This window comes from Gorilla gorilla, chromosome 4 (genome assembly GCF_029281585.2).
Source record: "Gorilla gorilla gorilla isolate KB3781 chromosome 4, NHGRI_mGorGor1-v2.1_pri, whole genome shotgun sequence".
Taxonomy (NCBI): domain Eukaryota; kingdom Metazoa; phylum Chordata; class Mammalia; order Primates; family Hominidae; genus Gorilla; species Gorilla gorilla.
This window is the reverse complement of record NC_073228.2, coordinates 63,978,372-63,995,793: the sequence shown is the minus strand read 5'-3', so window position 1 is coordinate 63,995,793 and position 17,422 is coordinate 63,978,372. Positions and strand designations below refer to the sequence as shown.

The following is a 17,422-nucleotide window of genomic DNA, read 5'->3' as shown; positions in this document are numbered from 1 at the left end:
AGCTGGCCACATGCCTCAATGGGCACACAGGGGGCCTCGTTCTTCACTCCTCCACTTGCCAGCCTTCCATTTCCCGCTAAATATGGAGCAAATTGCTCAAATTCCTCTTAACACCTTCCCTGAATAGCTAATCAGGTTCCTGTGGAAGTTGAACGCTCCCCTTACCCCAACTCCACATCAAAAAAAGTAAGAAAACTCCGGGCAGCTGAAACCTAATAAGTTGCCCAGCGGGGAGCAGGGCAGCACAGTAACTAGGCCGAGCTGGCAATGTCATCGGGTGCTCAGAAGGGGGGTCGAGCTAAGGGTGCCAGCCTTTGGGTAAAGGGGTAGGGTGGGGGCAGAGATGAGAATGAGGGAAGTGGCGGTCATGGTGTCAGGTGGGAGGAATAGAAAACCTTCCTATTTCCCCCAGCTGGGGAGATGGTGGTTGGTCCAGGAGGCTGGGGGTAACCCAGGGTCACTGGAAAGGTTCTGTTCTGCCATCCTCACTCCCACGGTTGTGGGTGTGGGGATACCCCTTCACAAAGGCAACCAGTGCCTCTGCTGAGAAGCCCTTCCCCTGCAGAGGAGAAATGGGCACTGTTCCCGCTCCCCAGGGCGCCCTGCTGTTCCTAGGGTGTGTGGGTTCCTCAGTACTGCTAATGAAGGCGTCCCATCCTCATTCCCAGCCCCGGAAATTAATTTAGATTGGATTTTCTCCTGTGAGGGCCACCCCCCTCCTTTGTATCATTACCATAATGAGATGGAAGTGGCACGGTAGTTTAACGACATTAGTCAGGAGAGTGTGTTTGTGTAGCTGAGGCAAGTGAGGGAGAGGCAGAGCTGGGGCCTGAGGGCAGGGACATAGAGGTTCCTGCACAGGCCCTGGTTGATGCACTTCCTGATGGGGCCTGGCACGGGATGACAGGCACATGATGCGGGGAGCACCTCTGAAAGCAGAGGCCTGGGCAGGCCTTCAGTGGGGACACAGCCTAAGTTCACCCTGGAGGTCAGGAGGGGGCCCCTTCACGTTCCAAGATGAGTGACCAGGCAAGCAAGGCCCCTGGACAAATTCAGGTCCTTCCTTCTTTCCTCCCTGGAGGGCGAGGAGGCAGTCCTGTCTGTGGCTGCTCCAGAAGGTTCTCTGGGTCCAGGGCAGGGGGCTCACCCACCTCCTCTGCTTCTTCTCCAGTTCGTGGTTGCGGACCTGCTGGCCCTCCAGGTGCAGCTTGGTGTCTTGCAGCTCAGCCGTCAGTCGCTGGCACTTCTTCTTGAGCTGCTGCAGAGCCCGCTGACTCTCCTCACTATCTGCCTGCAGGTCCCCGAGCTAGGGGCCAAGATGGGGTGCATATACAGAGAGACCCAGAAGCATAGGTGGAGAAGGTGAGGAGAGGGAAGTGGGTGAGTGAGGGGAAGACCCAGGGATGCGGGAGGAAGTCGGGTCTCCCAGGGAACTGAAGAAGCTCTAATGATAGCTTGCTCCTGATTGCCCCTGCACCAAGAAGCTAACATGCCAGCCTCCCCGATCCATTCCAGCCAGGCCTGCCTGCCCCCAGCGTTCACTGGACCGACACAAGGCACCAGTCCTCTCCTGGCCCTCCCAGGCACAGGCCTCAGCTCCTCCCCAGCCTCACCCGCCGTTCCAGCTGCCTCTTGTTCTGCTGCTCCACCTCCAGCTTGTCCTCAAACTCCTGCTGGAGCCGTTTCTTGGTGAAGTCCACCTCCCGCACAGCCCGCTCATACTTCAGCCGCCACTCGCCACCTGTGGGGTTGAGGCAGACAAGGGAGGATGGAGGTGCTGAGAGTCCCCAGAAGGGGCAGAGGGGAAGGAGGATGGGGCAGGGGGAGCAGCAGGTGGAGTCAGCCAGGGCTCAGAAAGCTCTCTGCAATGATGGCTTCCTCCCAAGGCAGAAGGAGCCACTAGCCAGGAGAAGAGCAGAGCAGGAGATGTGGCTACATGTGCTGTGCCCCCCAAAGGACTGCTGGCCCTCAGTCTTTGTCATGATCATGGTTGTTTCAGCTCTACCTAACAATCCCCTGCATTTATTGGCACCTCTGCCTTCTCATCTGTTTCTTTCAGTTTAGCCCCATGGAGGGGAGACAGGCCTGGACAAGGGGCATGACTACCCAAGGGTGGGCATCAGGGCTCGCATTGCGGGCCACTGCCGAGCTCCTTGGGCCTCAGGCCCACCTGCATCATCATCATCCACTTCCCCATTGATCTCCGCTGCCCGGATGAGACGGGCCTCCATCACCTCCATTTCCATAACCTCCATCTGCTTCTTCAGTGCATCGTACTGGGTCTGCAGAAGACAGGGTTTCAGGGTGTGCCATTCCATCCCCTCATACCCACTCCCCGATCCACACAGACCATGATCACATGCTTACCAAGGGCAGACAGGGATGCTGGGCTAGGGGTGAAGATGCCAACTGTCTTTGGGGGGAGCCAATGGGCACTAGGGTATGGCAGTCACCAGCCTGCTGTTCTCACCCAGGCCCTGCCCTCACCTGCAGTTCCTTCATCTCCTTCTCAGCCCGGAGCCTCTCTGCCGTCTCCGCGTCCAGCAGCTGGGAGGCGGACTCTCCTGTGTTACGCTCATCTGTCAGCTCCGATGTCAGCTCTGAGATCTGGGGTTGGGGGTAGGGAGTCACCACCAGTTGAAGTGCCTGCCTCACTCAGCCAGAACACCTGGGGGACCTGCAGGGGCTGGGTCTCCCTGCAGCCATGCCCAGTCGGTGTGGTGCCAGGAGTCACTCACCCGGCTCTCCAGCCGGTCACTGTTGAGCCGCAGCTCGTTCCTCTCCTTCTCCACCTTCTCGAGCTTGCTCCGCAGCTGCTGGATCTCCTCCTAGGGTGGACCAAAGAGGGCAAAGTGAGCCAAAGGCACTGCGAGGGGTTGGGGCCCTGGGTCTGCACCCCTGTAGTGAACGAAGCTGATGAAGCTTGGGCCAGGACGCCATGGGGAAGGCATGTCCCCAATAGCAGAGCCACTGCCTCCTGGGGATCCTGTCCCTAGACGCTTCCCAATAAGCTAGGGATGCCCAAGATTTTATCGTAAGAGGCTGCCCAGGGGCTCAGCCAGCACCCCAGAGGGACATCTTCTGTTTGATGAGCACATTTCAAGGATGCCAGCTCTCTGGACTAAACGAAGAAGCGCCTGGAAGCCCAAGATAAACCGGCAAGGCTTCCCCCTACCCAGAGACTTGGCCCTCTCAGGCTGTCACATACGTCTTTGTTCCGGATCTGCTCCTCTGACAGCTGTACTTCGATGAGGGGCCTCACTGTGGTAAAAAGCTTCCACCAGGGCCAGTCCTTCACCCCTTTGTTCTTCTTGATGTTCTTCTGTACACAGCGAATGGCCAGGTCCTGGATCTGCAGGTGGGGTGGGGGTGGTGCACAGCGGGGCTCTCAGTCACCCTGGCCAAGCTCGGCCCAGGATCCTCCCCACCACCAGCACAGGCCCCCAGGGCTGCTCCTCTGGCCCCCTGACCCCGAGTCAGATACTTCTCATGCTCCCCCTTGCCCCAGGCTCCCTCCATCCCTCAAAGGGTGGGCAGCACAGAACCCAGCCCTGGGAGCACTGCGCTGGGCACTAGCCACTCCACTGCCATTAGGAATAATTTCATCTGCTTTATTTGCTGCCTGATTATTTCCAGCACCCTGGCCTAGCTGTGCTATAAAACCTAATCTTGCTGAAACACAAGAGGCGGCAGTGCTGGCTGTTTTATGGACTTGCTAATAAGAAAAGGAGTCGCTGACACAGCTCTTTAATCTTCTTGGAGCAGCCTATGATCCAGAGCCCACCTTTGCCTGGGCCCTGATTCCCCTACCCCTCAACAAAGCCCTCCAACCAGGCCCTGTCGCTGGGCACACCAGCACTTGCTGGCTCCAGGGAGCTGCCTGTTCCCCACCCTGGCCCGGGACATGGTGCCCTGGGAGGTTCCTGCCTCTTCTCCCCCTTATAGCCCCCACCCCAGGAACTTGGCTGTGCCCATCTAGGTTGGGGAGGGGGAGGGGATGTCCCTAGAGCAGCACCTTTCTCTTCTTGAAGTGCTGGCGGGCCAGGTAGCCCCTGCAGGCTGCTTGGAACAGGGTTAGGTTCCTGCTGGTTTGTTCATCCCGCTGCTCCTCCAGCCGTGCCAAGGTGCCCGCCCGGAAGAACACCTGTGAAAAAGCAGGCCAGGTGAAGGCAGGATACTGGGCCAGCCCAGCAGAGGAAAGGCAGGGAAGGTGAGGAACTGGAGAAACAAGCAGGCCAGGGAGTACAGCCCTTGGCTTGGGAAGAGCCTCAAAATCCAATTGTCCAAGAGAGGAGGGGAGGAGCAGGAAGAGGCCCTGGGAAGGTTGAGGGAGAAGGGGCTGGGGAGGTTTTGGCAGGGGAGGGGTAAGGTGTGAAATTTAACTTCAAAGAGAGATGAAAGGAGAGGGAAGGTAAAGGGAAGATACCTGGGGCAAGGAAGGAAATGGAGCAGTCATTGGTCAAACAGGGAGGGGGCGTCCTGCCACATCTGTGAGGGCTTCCTCACCCAGGACTGCCAGCAACCCTGTCAATGCCCCCTGTGCCCACAGCCCACTGCAGGGCCCAACCTGGGCTCCATGCCCCTCTGACTCCCAACTGCTGGGATCGCGTGAGTGGATACTAGAGGATGTCTGTGTGAGAAGCAGCGCTGGGGAGCAGCGTGCAGAGGAAAAGCGGGGAGAATGGGAAGGGGGGTGGTGGGAAGCTCCTGCCTTCTCCTCCCCCTCCCTGCTAGTTTCATTTCAGATGGTCTCCTCTTTCATGTGCCACCCCCCAACACACACCCAAGTTTCACCTTCTCATGAAGAAGCCAGTGAGGTGGGCGGGGGTTGGCCCAGCTGAGTGACCTGTCATACAGGTTTGGGGGCTGGAGGGCAGGCATGTGCAGAACCAGCTGGGTGCCCCCACGCCCGGCCTTTCCTTAACACTCCGTGCCGCCCTGAGATAGGGCTCGGTAAAATTTGCCACACGCCACAAAGGGGAGTGTGTGTGAAACGGGAAGGGTCGGGTGAAAAAAAATGGCTCTATCCATGAGAGTGGGCAGAGACACCTAGGTATAGGCCTACCTCCAACTGGCACAGAACACAGAAAATTCCCTTTTGTAGGGCAAAGAGAAGATGTGAACATCATGGGAAACACAGGTTACATAAATGCACTCAGAGCCAACAGACACAGTATCCCAAGGCCCCCTTCAGCAAAGATGCAAAGAGAGGGCCTAAACTTTCTGCTGAGAAAGCTCTGCCTCTGGCGACTCCACAGAAACCTGGTCCCCTGAGGCTGGCCTTGGAAAAAGCCAGCTCAGTCCTTTGTGACACTTCCCTAAATCCCACCATCGAACATGGGGTTTCCCATGGGTCTTAAGTTCTACCTGAGCCTCAATTTCTTTTCTTTAAATTTATTTTGAACAGTCTTGCTCTGTCACCCAGGCTGGAGTAAAGTGGTGTGATCATCGATTACTGCAACCTCTACCTCCCAGGCTTAAGCTATCGTCCCACCTCAGCCTCCTCAGTAGCTGGGACTACAGGTGTGCACCACCATTCCCAGCTAATTTTTGTATTTCTTGTAGAGATGGGGTCTCCCTATGTTGCCCAGGCTGGTCTTGAACTCCTGGCATCAAGCAATCCTCCTGCCTCAGCCTCCCAAAGTACTGAGATTACAGACATGAGCTGCTGTGCCTGGCTGCTCAATTTCTTTCTTTCTTTTTTTGGAGACAGAGTCTTGCTCTGTCACCCAGGCTGGAATGCAGTGGTGCAATCTCTGCTTACTGCAACCTCCACCTCCTGAGCTCGAGCGATTCTCATGCCTCAGCCTCCTGAGTAGCTGGGACTACAGGTGCCCGTCACCATGCCCAGATACTTTTTTTGTATTTCAGTAGAGATGGGGTTTCACCCTGTTGCCCAGGGTGGTCTCAAACTCCTGGGCTCAGGCAATCTGCCCACCTCAGCCTCTCAAAGTGGTAGGATTGCAGGCGTGAGCCACCACACCTGGCCCCCAGCTGCTTAATTTCATATAATGTGCAAGCCTGAAATCCTGCTGGGGGTAAGGAATACCCAAGTCCCGCCGGAGGACAGCAAACACGCTTGGTTAGGACACGTAGCCACCTGACCAGGGCAGAAGTGAGGTGCTGGAGTGGGGGGTGGATAATGGCTCAGAGACACAATGAGAAGAGAAAGAATGGTCTAGAGGCCAAAGCAATGAGCCTCAAATCTCTCTTGAACATTTGGGGGGTTAAGGGTCCTTTTGGGTATTGGGTGAAAGCTCAGGGCCATCTCCTCCCCAGAAAACACATTCATACAAATTTTACAATGTCAGGAGGCTCTGAGCCCCCCCAAAGTCCTTATTGAAACTCTCAGGGTCCCATGGCTCAGATGAAGACCCCCCTCCTCTGAAGCAATGTGACACACAGGGAATCCTCGCCTATGAGTCAGTGTTAACCAGAGCCTAGACGACCTGAACTTTCTTTCCCAAACTAGATGTGAGCAGGCACCCAATGTTGACCCAGCTCTGCCCTTGAGTGACAGTGGGCCCTGGGGCTTGCCTGCCTCAGCCAGGCACCTGGCATGGCTCAGGACGACAGAAGGTCTGAGATGGCAGCTGGGAAGAGGATCAGCCTGTAGAGGCCCTTTCCTGCCCTTCCCGAGATAGGCCTGGGAACCCAGGCATGGGCTGGAGGAGGTGCCATCCCCAATGGCAGCCAGCAGCAGCTCAGCCTGCTTGAGAGGCAGGAATCCTGGCGGGAAAGACCAGGGTGAGTGGACCCAGGGAGAGACCCTGCAGCTGAAGCAAATCCTGACAGCAGATGGCCCTAGGCAGGGGCCCAGCTGGCAGCCCCAGCTTAAAAAAGCAGGAGGGGGGAACAGAGAGAGAGAAAAGAGCTGAACCAGACACAGAGGTAGACAAAGCAGTGACACAAACCAGAAAATGACACAGAAAGTGGATGGGACACAAAGACACAGAGAACAAGGAGAGAAAGAGAAAAACAGAACTAGAAACCAAGGAATAGAGACCAGCAGGGACTGCTGGGGCCAAAGGGAAAGCCAGAGGCAGCAGAAGCAAAGATGGGAAGACGCAAAGACACAGAGATGCGAGCGATTGACAGTGAGGAAGGGCAGGAGGAGCCAGGGAAGTGACTCAACATGCAGGGCCGAGAGGACCAAGCACACAGGACAAGTGAGACTCAAGCCTCTGCAAGCACCTCCTTCCACCGCACACGCCCCACGGGGCCCTGCAACTGAGAGTTCCTTCCCTCTCTGCTGGCAGACAACTGGTCCAGAACCCTCTCTGCCTCTCCACTGGCCTCCCTTCCACCCTGGCCCTGGGGCACACATGCGGGTGCCACCTGTCCAAGCTTCCCAGGCTCGGAAGAGAGGGGCATGCAGGGCTTCCTGCCTGTGGGAGGAATGCTCAGCTGACCCTTTGGTGAGGAGTGACGTGGCAGACTGGCACCCAGGGGCCGGCGTGCCTGCATTTTACGCATGGCGTTCCATTCAGATGAGGAATTTGGCCTGTGGGCAGGTGGTGGTGGCACAGCCTCACCATGTCCTACTTGCTCTCTGGAACCCAGCAGCCCCAGATAACTCTCCACAGGGGCTCTACCCAAGGCCTCCTGCCTCTTCCAGCCCACATCCTCTGGGTCCAGCCCTCCTGTCTCCCCCACTCCCCACACCAGGACTCGGGCCAAGTTCAGGGCCACCTTCCACCCACTCTCTCCTGACATCACAGAGGTGTTCCTGGCACTGAACAAGCCAGTTATCCAGAATGAAGGAAAGCCAGGTTGCTGCATCTGAAACCTCTAGCTCCCTGGCCCCTGGCCCTGAAGGGGGCAGCCCCTGAGTAGCTGGGCGGGGTGGAGCTGGGGGCAAGACTCAGAGGGCACCAGGAGACTGGTGATGTCTGGCTGAGCAAAGAGAACAGGAGGAGTGGGCCAGCCACCTGACAGGGGCCCCTGGAGTGAGGCCTGACTGCCCTCCTGTGGGACAACTCACCCGGCTCAGGCCCATGCAGCAGCTGCTCTTCTCCAGATCCAAGCACTCCAGCAGCTCCTCCACTGCCTGTGGAGAGAGGCCTCTGTCAGGCAGCCCACCTGGGCCTCCCCTCACCATGCAGGGCTTTCTCCAGGCCCTTGGCCCTTCCCCTCCCTCCTCCTAGACAGTCTGTTATTCATGCACTTGCGTGGGCTTCCTCAGTATCAGGCACTGGGTTGGACTCTGGGGACATAGAGATGACTACGAGAGGAACAAACCGTCTTGCTGGGGAGCAAGACAAGTGAACTTGTGCAGTGCCCACAGGAGGTCGCACCTACGCAAGGCACCTCAGACAGCTCTTGGTTGTGCTGAGAACTTATGATACAAGTGAGAATTTGTTGGACAAAGTAGGGGAGAGGGCATTTCAGGCAGAGGAACCAGTGTACGCAAAGGCCTGGGAGCACAAGACAGCAAAATGCACTGAGGAAACTCCAAGTCACTCACTGGAACTGGGGGGTGGGTAGTGAAGGTGCAACTAGAGAGGGGGCTGAAGACAAAGCATGTGGAGCCCCATGTGCTTCGGGAGCCCCTGAAGGGTTCTCTTAGGGATGGGCATGATCAGGTCCGCATTGGTAGAGGTCTCACTGGCAAATGGGTAGATGGATGGAGACCCACCCCACTTAGGCAGTAATCCACAGGAAGGGAGGCTAGAGCCTGGCCCAAGGGAAAGAGAAGAGGAGAACACGCAGCAGGTGTTAAGGAGACAGAGCTTGCTGGATACGGGGATAGGGTATGTAAGGAGAAATCTAGGGCTATACTGAGATTTCCGATTTACGTAACTAAGCAGATAATGATGCCATTCCCCAAAGTAGGGAATATAAGAGAAAGAGGCGGCTTGTGGGGAGAATGAGTTTGGTTTGAACAAGCTGAGTCTGAGATGCCATAAGGGATAAGGGTAGAGAAGTCCAGGAGGCAGCCAGATAGAAATGTATGTCTGGAGCTCAGGAGAGAGGCCTGGGCTAGAGGTATTGATTTGGGAGTCATCAATATGTATGCGATAATTGAAGTGATGAGTGTGAATGAGGATGGCCAGGAAGAGGGTGCAGAATAGAAAATACATATGGCCAAGGACAGAGTCCTGAGGAAGACACCTCTTTACTTCAGGGGCAAGTGGAAAAGAGGACCTCAGAGGGAGTGAGAACAGAATCAAGGGGGAAACCAGGAGTAGCAGCAAAGAGGCCCAGGAGAGAATGTCCCAGAAAGAACGGAGCCCCATGCTGCTAAGAATTCAAGTAACAGAAGGATAGTAAAGTGCCAGCTGGGCCAGGTGCGGTGGCTCACGCCTGTAATCCCAGCACTTTGGGAGGCTGAGGTGGGTGGATCATGAGGTCAGGAGATCAAGACCATCCTGGCTAACACGGTGAAACCCCATCTCTACTAAAAATACAAAAAATTAGCTGGGCGTGGGCCTGTAGTCCCAGCTACTTGGGAGGCTGAGGCAGGAGAATCGTGTGAACCTGGGAGGCGGAGCTTGCAGTGAGCTGAGATGGCGCCACTGCACTCCAGCCTGGGCAACAGAACGAGACTCTGTCTCAAAAAAAAAGAAAAGTGCCGGTTGGCTCTGGCAATATGGAGGGCGTGAGGGATGAGAAGACCAGTGCCAGGGCATCAGGGAGAGGGACCAGGCAGCCATGGGCAGTGAGGGCAGCAGGAGGAAAGCCCAGGGCAGGCAGGAGGCAGAGCACAGTCCAGGGAGACGATGACAGAGGTGACAGAGGCTCCTTCCAGACAGCAAAACCTGCAGGTCTGTGGGGAGTTTCTCCATGGAGAGAAAAGGGCCAGGAGAAAAAGAGATGCCAGAGGAAAAAGAGAGAGAAGTGAATTCACACTGATGGAATGGGTCTCTGGGGAGACCCAAGGAAATGGACTCCAAGGCACAGGATCAAGGGACTGGATGAGAGGGACCCTCCCCACCAAGACAGAAGGGGTACGGGAAGAAGGAGGCTGGGGAAGAGAGGTTTGCAGGAGGCAGAAGAAGCTGGAGCCTGATGTCCTGAGATCTGAAGGCTGGGCATCTGCTGGGAAGGTGAGCCAGGAAGGTGGGGCGGGGAGGATTTGAGAAGAAAGATGGAGAATGCAATAGCAGACAGGAAGCCTGGAGTCACGGCCAGATAAGGAGGGGACATCTAGAAGACTTGCTGGTCCCCCTGAGGGCCCACCAAAGGCTGAAGACCATGAACCTGTAGGAAGTCAAGTCCACAAAGTTGTATAATTTTCTCCCACCACCCTTGGGAGCCCAAAGCAAGGAGTGCAGACACCCAGAGGCTGGCGCTTCGGTGGGAGCTGGGCAGGCCAGGTGCTGCGGGAGGCTCAGGAGGGCTGAGGGTGAGGGAGGCCGAGTGACTGCAGAGTGAACCATGGAAAAGGAGACAATTCAGAGAAATGGAGTGTGATCCAGAAAGAGAGGTTCTGATGGAGCCAGAGAGCGGGTGTCCTGAGGGGAAGAGAGGAGTGGGACCAGCAGGCAGGAGGCTGTGGTCAGAGAAGGCCATGCTGGGATTTATGACTTTGGAGGTGGGGCATTTCCAGAGCTGATGAGGTACTGGTGTAGCCACAGGTGGGAGGCTGGAATGGAGGCTGAGGGCCTGTGAGAAGGGGGCGTGGGACGGGCATCTATGTCCACATGAAGTTGGCAGGCCACCAGCAGGCCAAAGGATGGAGGGAAGTTCTTCCGAGCCCCCTCCATGAATTCAGGTCTTTAAGGCAGGGGTGGAGGGGCAGGGGGGCACACACAGAGACAGGCTGGGCACTCTGTGGGCTTTCTGCCCCATTCTGCAGCATCCTCTCCATTTAGGGAAGCCATCCTAAGGTCTGAGGTGCTTTCAGAATCAGACTGGGTGCCTGAGGCCCGAGCACAGTAAAGGAGGGGTCCTCTGCTCTGGGAGCCCTGTGACTGTCTAAGGGGCTGCCTCTGGGGCTCAAGATGATAGCCCAGACGGGCAGGGACACCCCTTCCGCAGCCACAAGTTCACCAACCAGGGCCGGCAAACGGCCCGGCAGCCTATGTTCACCTGGCACCACGGAGGTCTCACCATATCCACCTTTTTTCTAGGAGGAATGTTCGCCCAGCCCTGGACAGCTTCCTGCTTCAGGAACCAATCCCTGACATGGGGGCCCAGGTGCCATCGGTGGGGCTCCCAAAGCACTAATAATTCTCATGCACCCTCAGTGCGCCCAGGCCCTGCTTGCTCCTGGATGATTGTCTGGCTCACCAGCAAGCAGACACCCCCAGCTCAGGCCTCCAAGGAGGGGGTGGCTCTTCTCCAGCTCCTATGGTCTGGGCCCCAGGACACAGCTGGGTGCTTCCAAAACTGGGAGCCTGAGCAGGGCCAGATGAGCTGTCTCCAGGGAAGGGAAGGCAGATGAGTCTGGAAAGGGCAGCTGCTTGAGGGGCCTGGGCAGAGGGAGAGCGGTCTGGGGACCTGGACCTACCCGCCTTTCATCCACCACGATGTAGTTACGCCCGTGTTTCTTGGTCAGGTGCGGGGCCAGGACATCAAAGCGGCGGCGGAACTCGGAAAACACCATGTGGTCAGGGTAACCTAGAGAGAGCAGCCCAGAGCCAGGCCTGTCAACGCCACCTGCTCCCAGCACACCCCAGTAGCCACTGTGCCTGGGCAGTCAGTGGAGAGTCACCAAAAGGGAAGAAACTGCAGGGGGTGGGGAGCCTGTGGTTGAAGGCAGGCCTAGAAAGGAGAGGGGGTAGGCAGGGAAGAGGAAGAGAAGGCCAGGAGGACAATCAGGCCTGCTCCACAGGGGGATAGGAAGGCCCAAAAAAGGAACAGCCTCCTTCAGAGAGAAGTAAGCTCCTAGTAGTCAGTGAGGTATGCAAATGGGGGGTTGTGGGGTAGCTGACCAGCCGGGAGGAAGGCTACATCCCAATCCCCAAGATGCTTTCCAGCCCTCCAAGTCTATGCCTCAGTGATAACCCAGACAAAATAATGTCTTATGGTCTTAAAAAAAAAAAAAAAAAAAAAAAAAAAGACACCAGGCCAGGCGTGGCGGCTCACGCCTGTAATCCTATCACTTTGGGAGGCCAAGGCGGGAGGATCACTTGAGGCCAGGAGTTTAGACAAGCCTGGCCAGCATGGTGAAACTCCGTCTCTACTAAAAGTACAAAAAAGTAAGCCAGGTATGGTGGTGCATGCCTGTAGTCCCAGCTACTCAGGAGGCCGAGGCAGGAGAATCGCTTGAACTCAGGAGGCAGAGGCTGCAGTGAGCCAAGATCACACCACTGCACTCCAGCCTGGGAGACAGAGCAAGACTCTGTCTCAAAAAAAAAAAAAAAAAAAAGGCACCAGAGAGTAGCTGAGAGGAATCGTGCATTGGCTAGGTGCTGGATTCCTGGCCCTGCCTCTTAGGATCATGTGACCTTGGGCCAGTCACTCAACCTTTCTGAGCCTCAGTTTCTTCACCTTTAAACAGAGGCCCTCGCACTTATCTCGCATGGTAGTCATGGAGATTAAATGAGAAACCAGGTAAAAAGCACAGTGTGACTCACTTGGTTGGCATTTAATAAACACTCCTTTTCCCCCTCTGTCCACTCGAGCAGGACATGAGAAAGGCTGCCCTCCTTGCCTCACCCTGACCTTGAGTCCTAGGCCAGGTGACCAAAAAGACTTGTAGATTCTCTTTCCCTGAAGAGTGTCTGGGCTTCAGGTCAGGGGAGGTGTGACCTGACTTTTGGCTTGGAGCAAAGTGGGTCAGAGCAGTGGCTAGCAGGAAGTGACCCCAAGTCACCCTGATCTTACCAGACAGAGCCCAGGGTGGAGGGCCACAAACTCCACTCCCACAAAATCACAGAATTTCAAACCAGAAAGGGATCTTAAACCAGATCCAACTCATCTTTCAGACACAGAAACTGAGGCCTGGGAGGAGCGACTGGCTTGCTCAAGGTCACAAAGGCTGCCGCTGGGGGCAGAACTGGCTTCCAAACCTGGACTCCTGACAGCTAGCCAAGGGCTTGCTTCACAGCAATGATGGGCTAGCTGGCTCTGGGAAACCCTCCAGCTGGGAGGTGAGGCTGATGCATGTGCCTGATAATTGAAACAGGAGGTGGGGGCTGCTGAGGGGCCAAGACAAAGTGAGCTATTGATTGTATCTGAATTGCAATTAAATTGATGGGCCAGGATAGCAGGTCTGGACGCCTGGCATCTTAATTAATCATCAGTGCTATAGTCGGTGGCTGGGGGCCGGGTGAGGGAAGTGGGGCCTGCCGCTGCTGGCCTCATCGATCTGCTTGTTTGAGTAAAGCACATTGATTTTGGTTCAGAGCGGTAACAATCTGGTTTTGAAATAATAAACACCAACTCCATATCAAGACGTGGGGACAGATCGATGATTTATTTAGAGCAGGGCAGGGAGCCTGTTTCCTGGCTTGGGCTGCTAAGGAAGTTTTAGTGCCCACGGGAATGCCTGAAGGGGACCTGCCTGTGGGTGGGTGGGACCCTACCTGCTCTTCTAGTGAAGGAGAAAAACAGCAGAAACCCAGCAACTCATAACTTCTCAGGCAAAAAACAGAAAAACAAAAAAAACCCACCCTACTTGAGAGACATGAGACATGACTCTACAGCCAGCCTGCCTGGTCAAATCCCACTCTGCCACTCAGGAGCTGTGTGACCTTGGGCAAGCTACTTAACCTCTCTGAGCCTCAGTCTCTTCATCTGGAATGATAGCAGTGTGCTATCCCGGCCCCCAGCCACCGACAACAGCTTCTAAGGACTCTAAGTAACCACTAATACTATCATCCTGTCTGTCTCCTCCTTTAGATGGGTCCATAAAAAAGGGTCTGTCTGACCTTTCTTGGGAATTTTAAGTACTTCAGAAAGATTTAGCACCTCATTTCTCACTGGGCAGATGGCTCCGAAAGGGCACTGGGTTTGCTGCTGTGGGCAAAGTTGAACTGTCCAAACTAGGGGTGTGGGAAGAAAGGGAGCTATGAACAAATGACAAGGTGCAGGGTGGAGCTGGGAAGGGAGGGGGACGAAGAGAACTGAATATGGAGGGGAGAGGAGGAGGCAGGGACTCTGCAGGATGGAAGGAAATGGAGAAAGAAAGGGGCTGTGGGCTGGGAGAGATGAGGAGAGACCAGAGCAGAAAGGATCGTGAGGAAAGACAGGAGCAGCCCCACTGCAGCCCACGGGTCCCAGGTGGGAGGTGGGGCCGGGCAGGGCCAGCTCTGGAAAAGAGAGCCCAGAGTGGAGAGGAAAGGAGGCCCCACCTTGGCGGTACATGCGCATGGCATCAAGCAGGCGGGAGCCGCGGAGCTGGGTGCGGAGCAGGGGCACGTCGAGCTGCAGGAGCCCAGCCTCACAGTGGTCTCCCGAGGGCAGGTCCAGCTCACTGCTGCTGCTGACTCGGCGGGAGGAGGCGGAACGGGGCTCCCCAGCCCAGCCCTCAGCTACAGGCAGGAAGCAGTGCACAAAATGCAGCTTCGACTTCTTGATAGTGTCGATGAGGGCGTCCTGCCGAGGGGAAGGGACTGCCCTCAGTGGGCTCTGATGGCCTGTGCTCAGAAGAGCAGGGACTGGTGCCAGCGTCTCCACTGCTCACGGGGTAGCAGGGGCCCCAGCACCAGCCAGGACATGCTAAACCTGGACAACTCTGCCCTCGCCGGGCCTGGGTGGCCACTCACAGGTGGCAGCACTGAAAAGAAGACCCCCACCAGCAGCCATTGAGTCACAGTGGGACGCTGAGTGGGCACCAGATGGCCTCAGTGTGCTCGGAGTCCCCAGGCCTGCCTACCAGGGGTAAGGAAGAGTCCCCAGGCCTGCCTACCAGGGGTAAGGAAGAGTCCCCAGGCCTGCCTGCTGGGGCCCGGCTGGCACTCACCACCTGTAGCTTCATCTGGATGCACAGTGACTTCTTTTTGACAGCCGCCATGCCTGTGGTAAAGGTCTTCCGCATGCTGGTGGCCCGGCGCAATGCCAGCTGCGAGCCGCCCTCCAAGCCCGCGATGGAGCCAGAGAGCACCGTGGCACTGCCTGCGCGGCCCAGAAACAGGTTGCTGATGATTTTTCTGCCAGAGGTGGGAGGGGATAAGGGAGGAAAAGCAGTCACATCGATGGAGCGGGAAAGGCCGCTCCTCCCCCAAGGCCCCAGAACACTAAACAGTCCCATTCAGCCACGTCCAGGGGCCCGGTTACCTGAACTGCATGCCCCACACCCTACAGAGAAACAAACTGTGGAGAAATTTTCAAACAGTAAGGAGAGAAAGCCAGAGGTGGGCAGAAGCCAAGGGGTGGACAGGAATCGGACAGAGGGGAGCAATCTACTCATCTACTTCCCCTCACCAGGGAGGGCAAAGGTGTGGAAGAGTTTCCAATGTGACAGGAGGGGTTAGGGTTCAACATCTTCTAACATACGATATAATTTATTTATTATGTTTATTGTTCATTATCTGTCTCTCCCATTAGAATGTAAATTCCACAAGGGCAGGGAGTTCAGTTTTGTTCACTATTATCTGCCAAGCACCTAGAAGCCCCTGTCGCAGGGTAGGTGCCCACTAACCATCTTCTGAAGAGTAGAACGGATGACAGGGCCTGTGGGGCTGGGGGTTCTAAGGCCACTCCTGCCTTCTTTGACTTGAGGGTGTTCTTCACATTTAAACCGTAGGCTCTCCCACCATGTCTGCCTCCCACCTCTACTTCAAGAGGCCCCTCAAGCTCCTCAAGGCCAAGTGCCCTGGGCTGTTGCCTCTCAGGAATAAAGGCCATCTACTTTGCTAGTGAGGGGGACTCTGAGACAACCCCAGAGGGAGGGAGCCCCAAAATCAAAACAGTCCTGGGTACAGGACAGGGGCAGAGGGAGTGGTGGTCTTACTTCTGGGAGTCCTGCAGGAGCCGGGGGGCATTCTGGGTGGCTGGGTTCTGCTTGGTGTAGTTCAGCCAGCCAGTCACATTGTACTCTACCCAGTTGGTGCCATGGCTGTGGCCCAGGAGAAAGTGGTGTGGTTTGCTGCTGTGCAGAAGGGGGCTTTGGCCTGACGGTGGGAGAAGCAAGATTTAGGTTGTCAGGGTACAGGCACAAAGTGACCCCCCTCCCCCTCCCAGGGAGTGCCACCTGGACCCACCTGTGTGTAAGAGGAAGCAGAGGAGCTACCCTCTAGGGATGCCACCTACCTTTTTTGTCACCTTCCTGGGGGCCATAATAGGAGAAAAGGCGCTCCAGGAGGGCGTCCTCACTGGCCCCTGGCACCAGAGCCTCCTCTTCCAATAGCCAGAGCAGGCCCCTCGCCTCGTCTGTGCGGGCCAGCGAGCGGACCTACAGAGAAGGAAGGAAATCCCTCCTTGTCATATGGAGCTGTGGGAAAGGGGCCAGGGTGGTGCCGGGCCCAAACACACCCTACAGAATGCTACACACGTGCACACATGCACACACGCACATGCCACAGCTCCTGCCACTCACTGCTGACACCTTGTGGAGGAAGCGGGCAGCCCGGGGAAAGGGGAGCCAAGAAAGTGAGCAGACGGAAGCCCACAGCAAAAGAGGGTGCTTAGCACTCCAGTCCAAAGTCACCAAAGACTGCAGCCTTCCTGCTGGCCCGAGCCCGCGCCCCGAGGCCCTCCTCCACCCTCGTCCCCTCAGAGGTCACCAGGGACTTGGATGAACCCCACATTGCTCTCACTCCCTGGCAGTGGGATAAAGTCTGGAAGGCCCTGAGCACAAGGGTTGGCCCTAAGGAAGCTGTCAGTAAGTGACAGCTGTGAGGTTAATCCTGGTCTCTGAAAGGAGAGAACCCAGAGGGGGCTCAGATGGCTGCTGGTGGGATCACTGCAGGGTCACTCAAGGGCCAAAAGCATAAGACAGGTGACTTAACGGACGTGGCAGCCAAAACGGGTAGAGGCTGGGGCAAGCTAGAGAGCAGGTATCCCTATCCAAAGGGAAAAACCACCACTGAGCTGCAGCCAACTGCTCTCCTGGAAGAACACTGGCCTAGCATTGAAAAACCCTCTGGTTCTTCAAGAGAAGGTAGAAATATCTAATTCTAATTTCCAATATCCCATGAAGGCCAAACAAACTAGGCCTGTGGCCACATCTGGCCTGAAGGTGCCTTTTCTGTGGAGTTCCTGCATCTTTCTTGGGCAGGAAGGAGGGAACCTTCCCCACACCCTATTCTGGCCTGGCCTTCAGGGGCTGGAGGAAAAAAGAAGTGAGAAAAGGGCCGTTTTTCCTCTCTTTGACCCCAGCTGCCTGCATCTCCTCCCCGCAGATGCCCAAGGGAGTTGGCGTGATTACCAGAAGGAAGCAGAATGTGGCCAAAGGCCAAGGCAACTCCAGTGGCAGGAACCGAGTAGCAGGAACGAGCAATGAAGCAATGAGATGGGAAGAGAGGCTTGGCACCGAGGGCCCCTTCCCCAGGGGTGCAGCCGCCCCATGCCAAGGTCCATTAGTCAGGAG

General features: G+C 56.3%; 1 protein-coding gene across 10 annotated transcripts in view; it reads right to left on the bottom strand.

The window, feature by feature from the left end:
* The window catches only part of MYO18A (myosin XVIIIA), a 136,299-nt gene that overhangs the window by 22,379 nt on the left and 96,498 nt on the right, over positions 1–17,422 (bottom strand). For all 10 annotated transcript variants that reach the window (XM_063706551.1, XM_063706553.1, XM_055388640.2 and 7 more), the window contains 13 exons: positions 16,144–16,285; positions 15,845–16,004; positions 14,855–15,041; positions 14,244–14,487; positions 11,456–11,565; positions 7,985–8,050; positions 4,016–4,144; positions 3,209–3,352; positions 2,739–2,828; positions 2,488–2,607; positions 2,171–2,282; positions 1,614–1,741; positions 1,152–1,306 (listed from right to left, as the gene is read on the bottom strand). In XM_063706551.1, the coding sequence (XP_063562621.1) occupies positions 1,152–1,306; positions 1,614–1,741; positions 2,171–2,282; positions 2,488–2,607; positions 2,739–2,828; positions 3,209–3,352; positions 4,016–4,144; positions 7,985–8,050; positions 11,456–11,565; positions 14,244–14,487; positions 14,855–15,041; positions 15,845–16,004; positions 16,144–16,285 (1,787 nt within the window). The remainder of the gene's footprint in view (positions 1–1,151; positions 1,307–1,613; positions 1,742–2,170; positions 2,283–2,487; positions 2,608–2,738; positions 2,829–3,208; positions 3,353–4,015; positions 4,145–7,984; positions 8,051–11,455; positions 11,566–14,243; positions 14,488–14,854; positions 15,042–15,844; positions 16,005–16,143; positions 16,286–17,422) is intronic.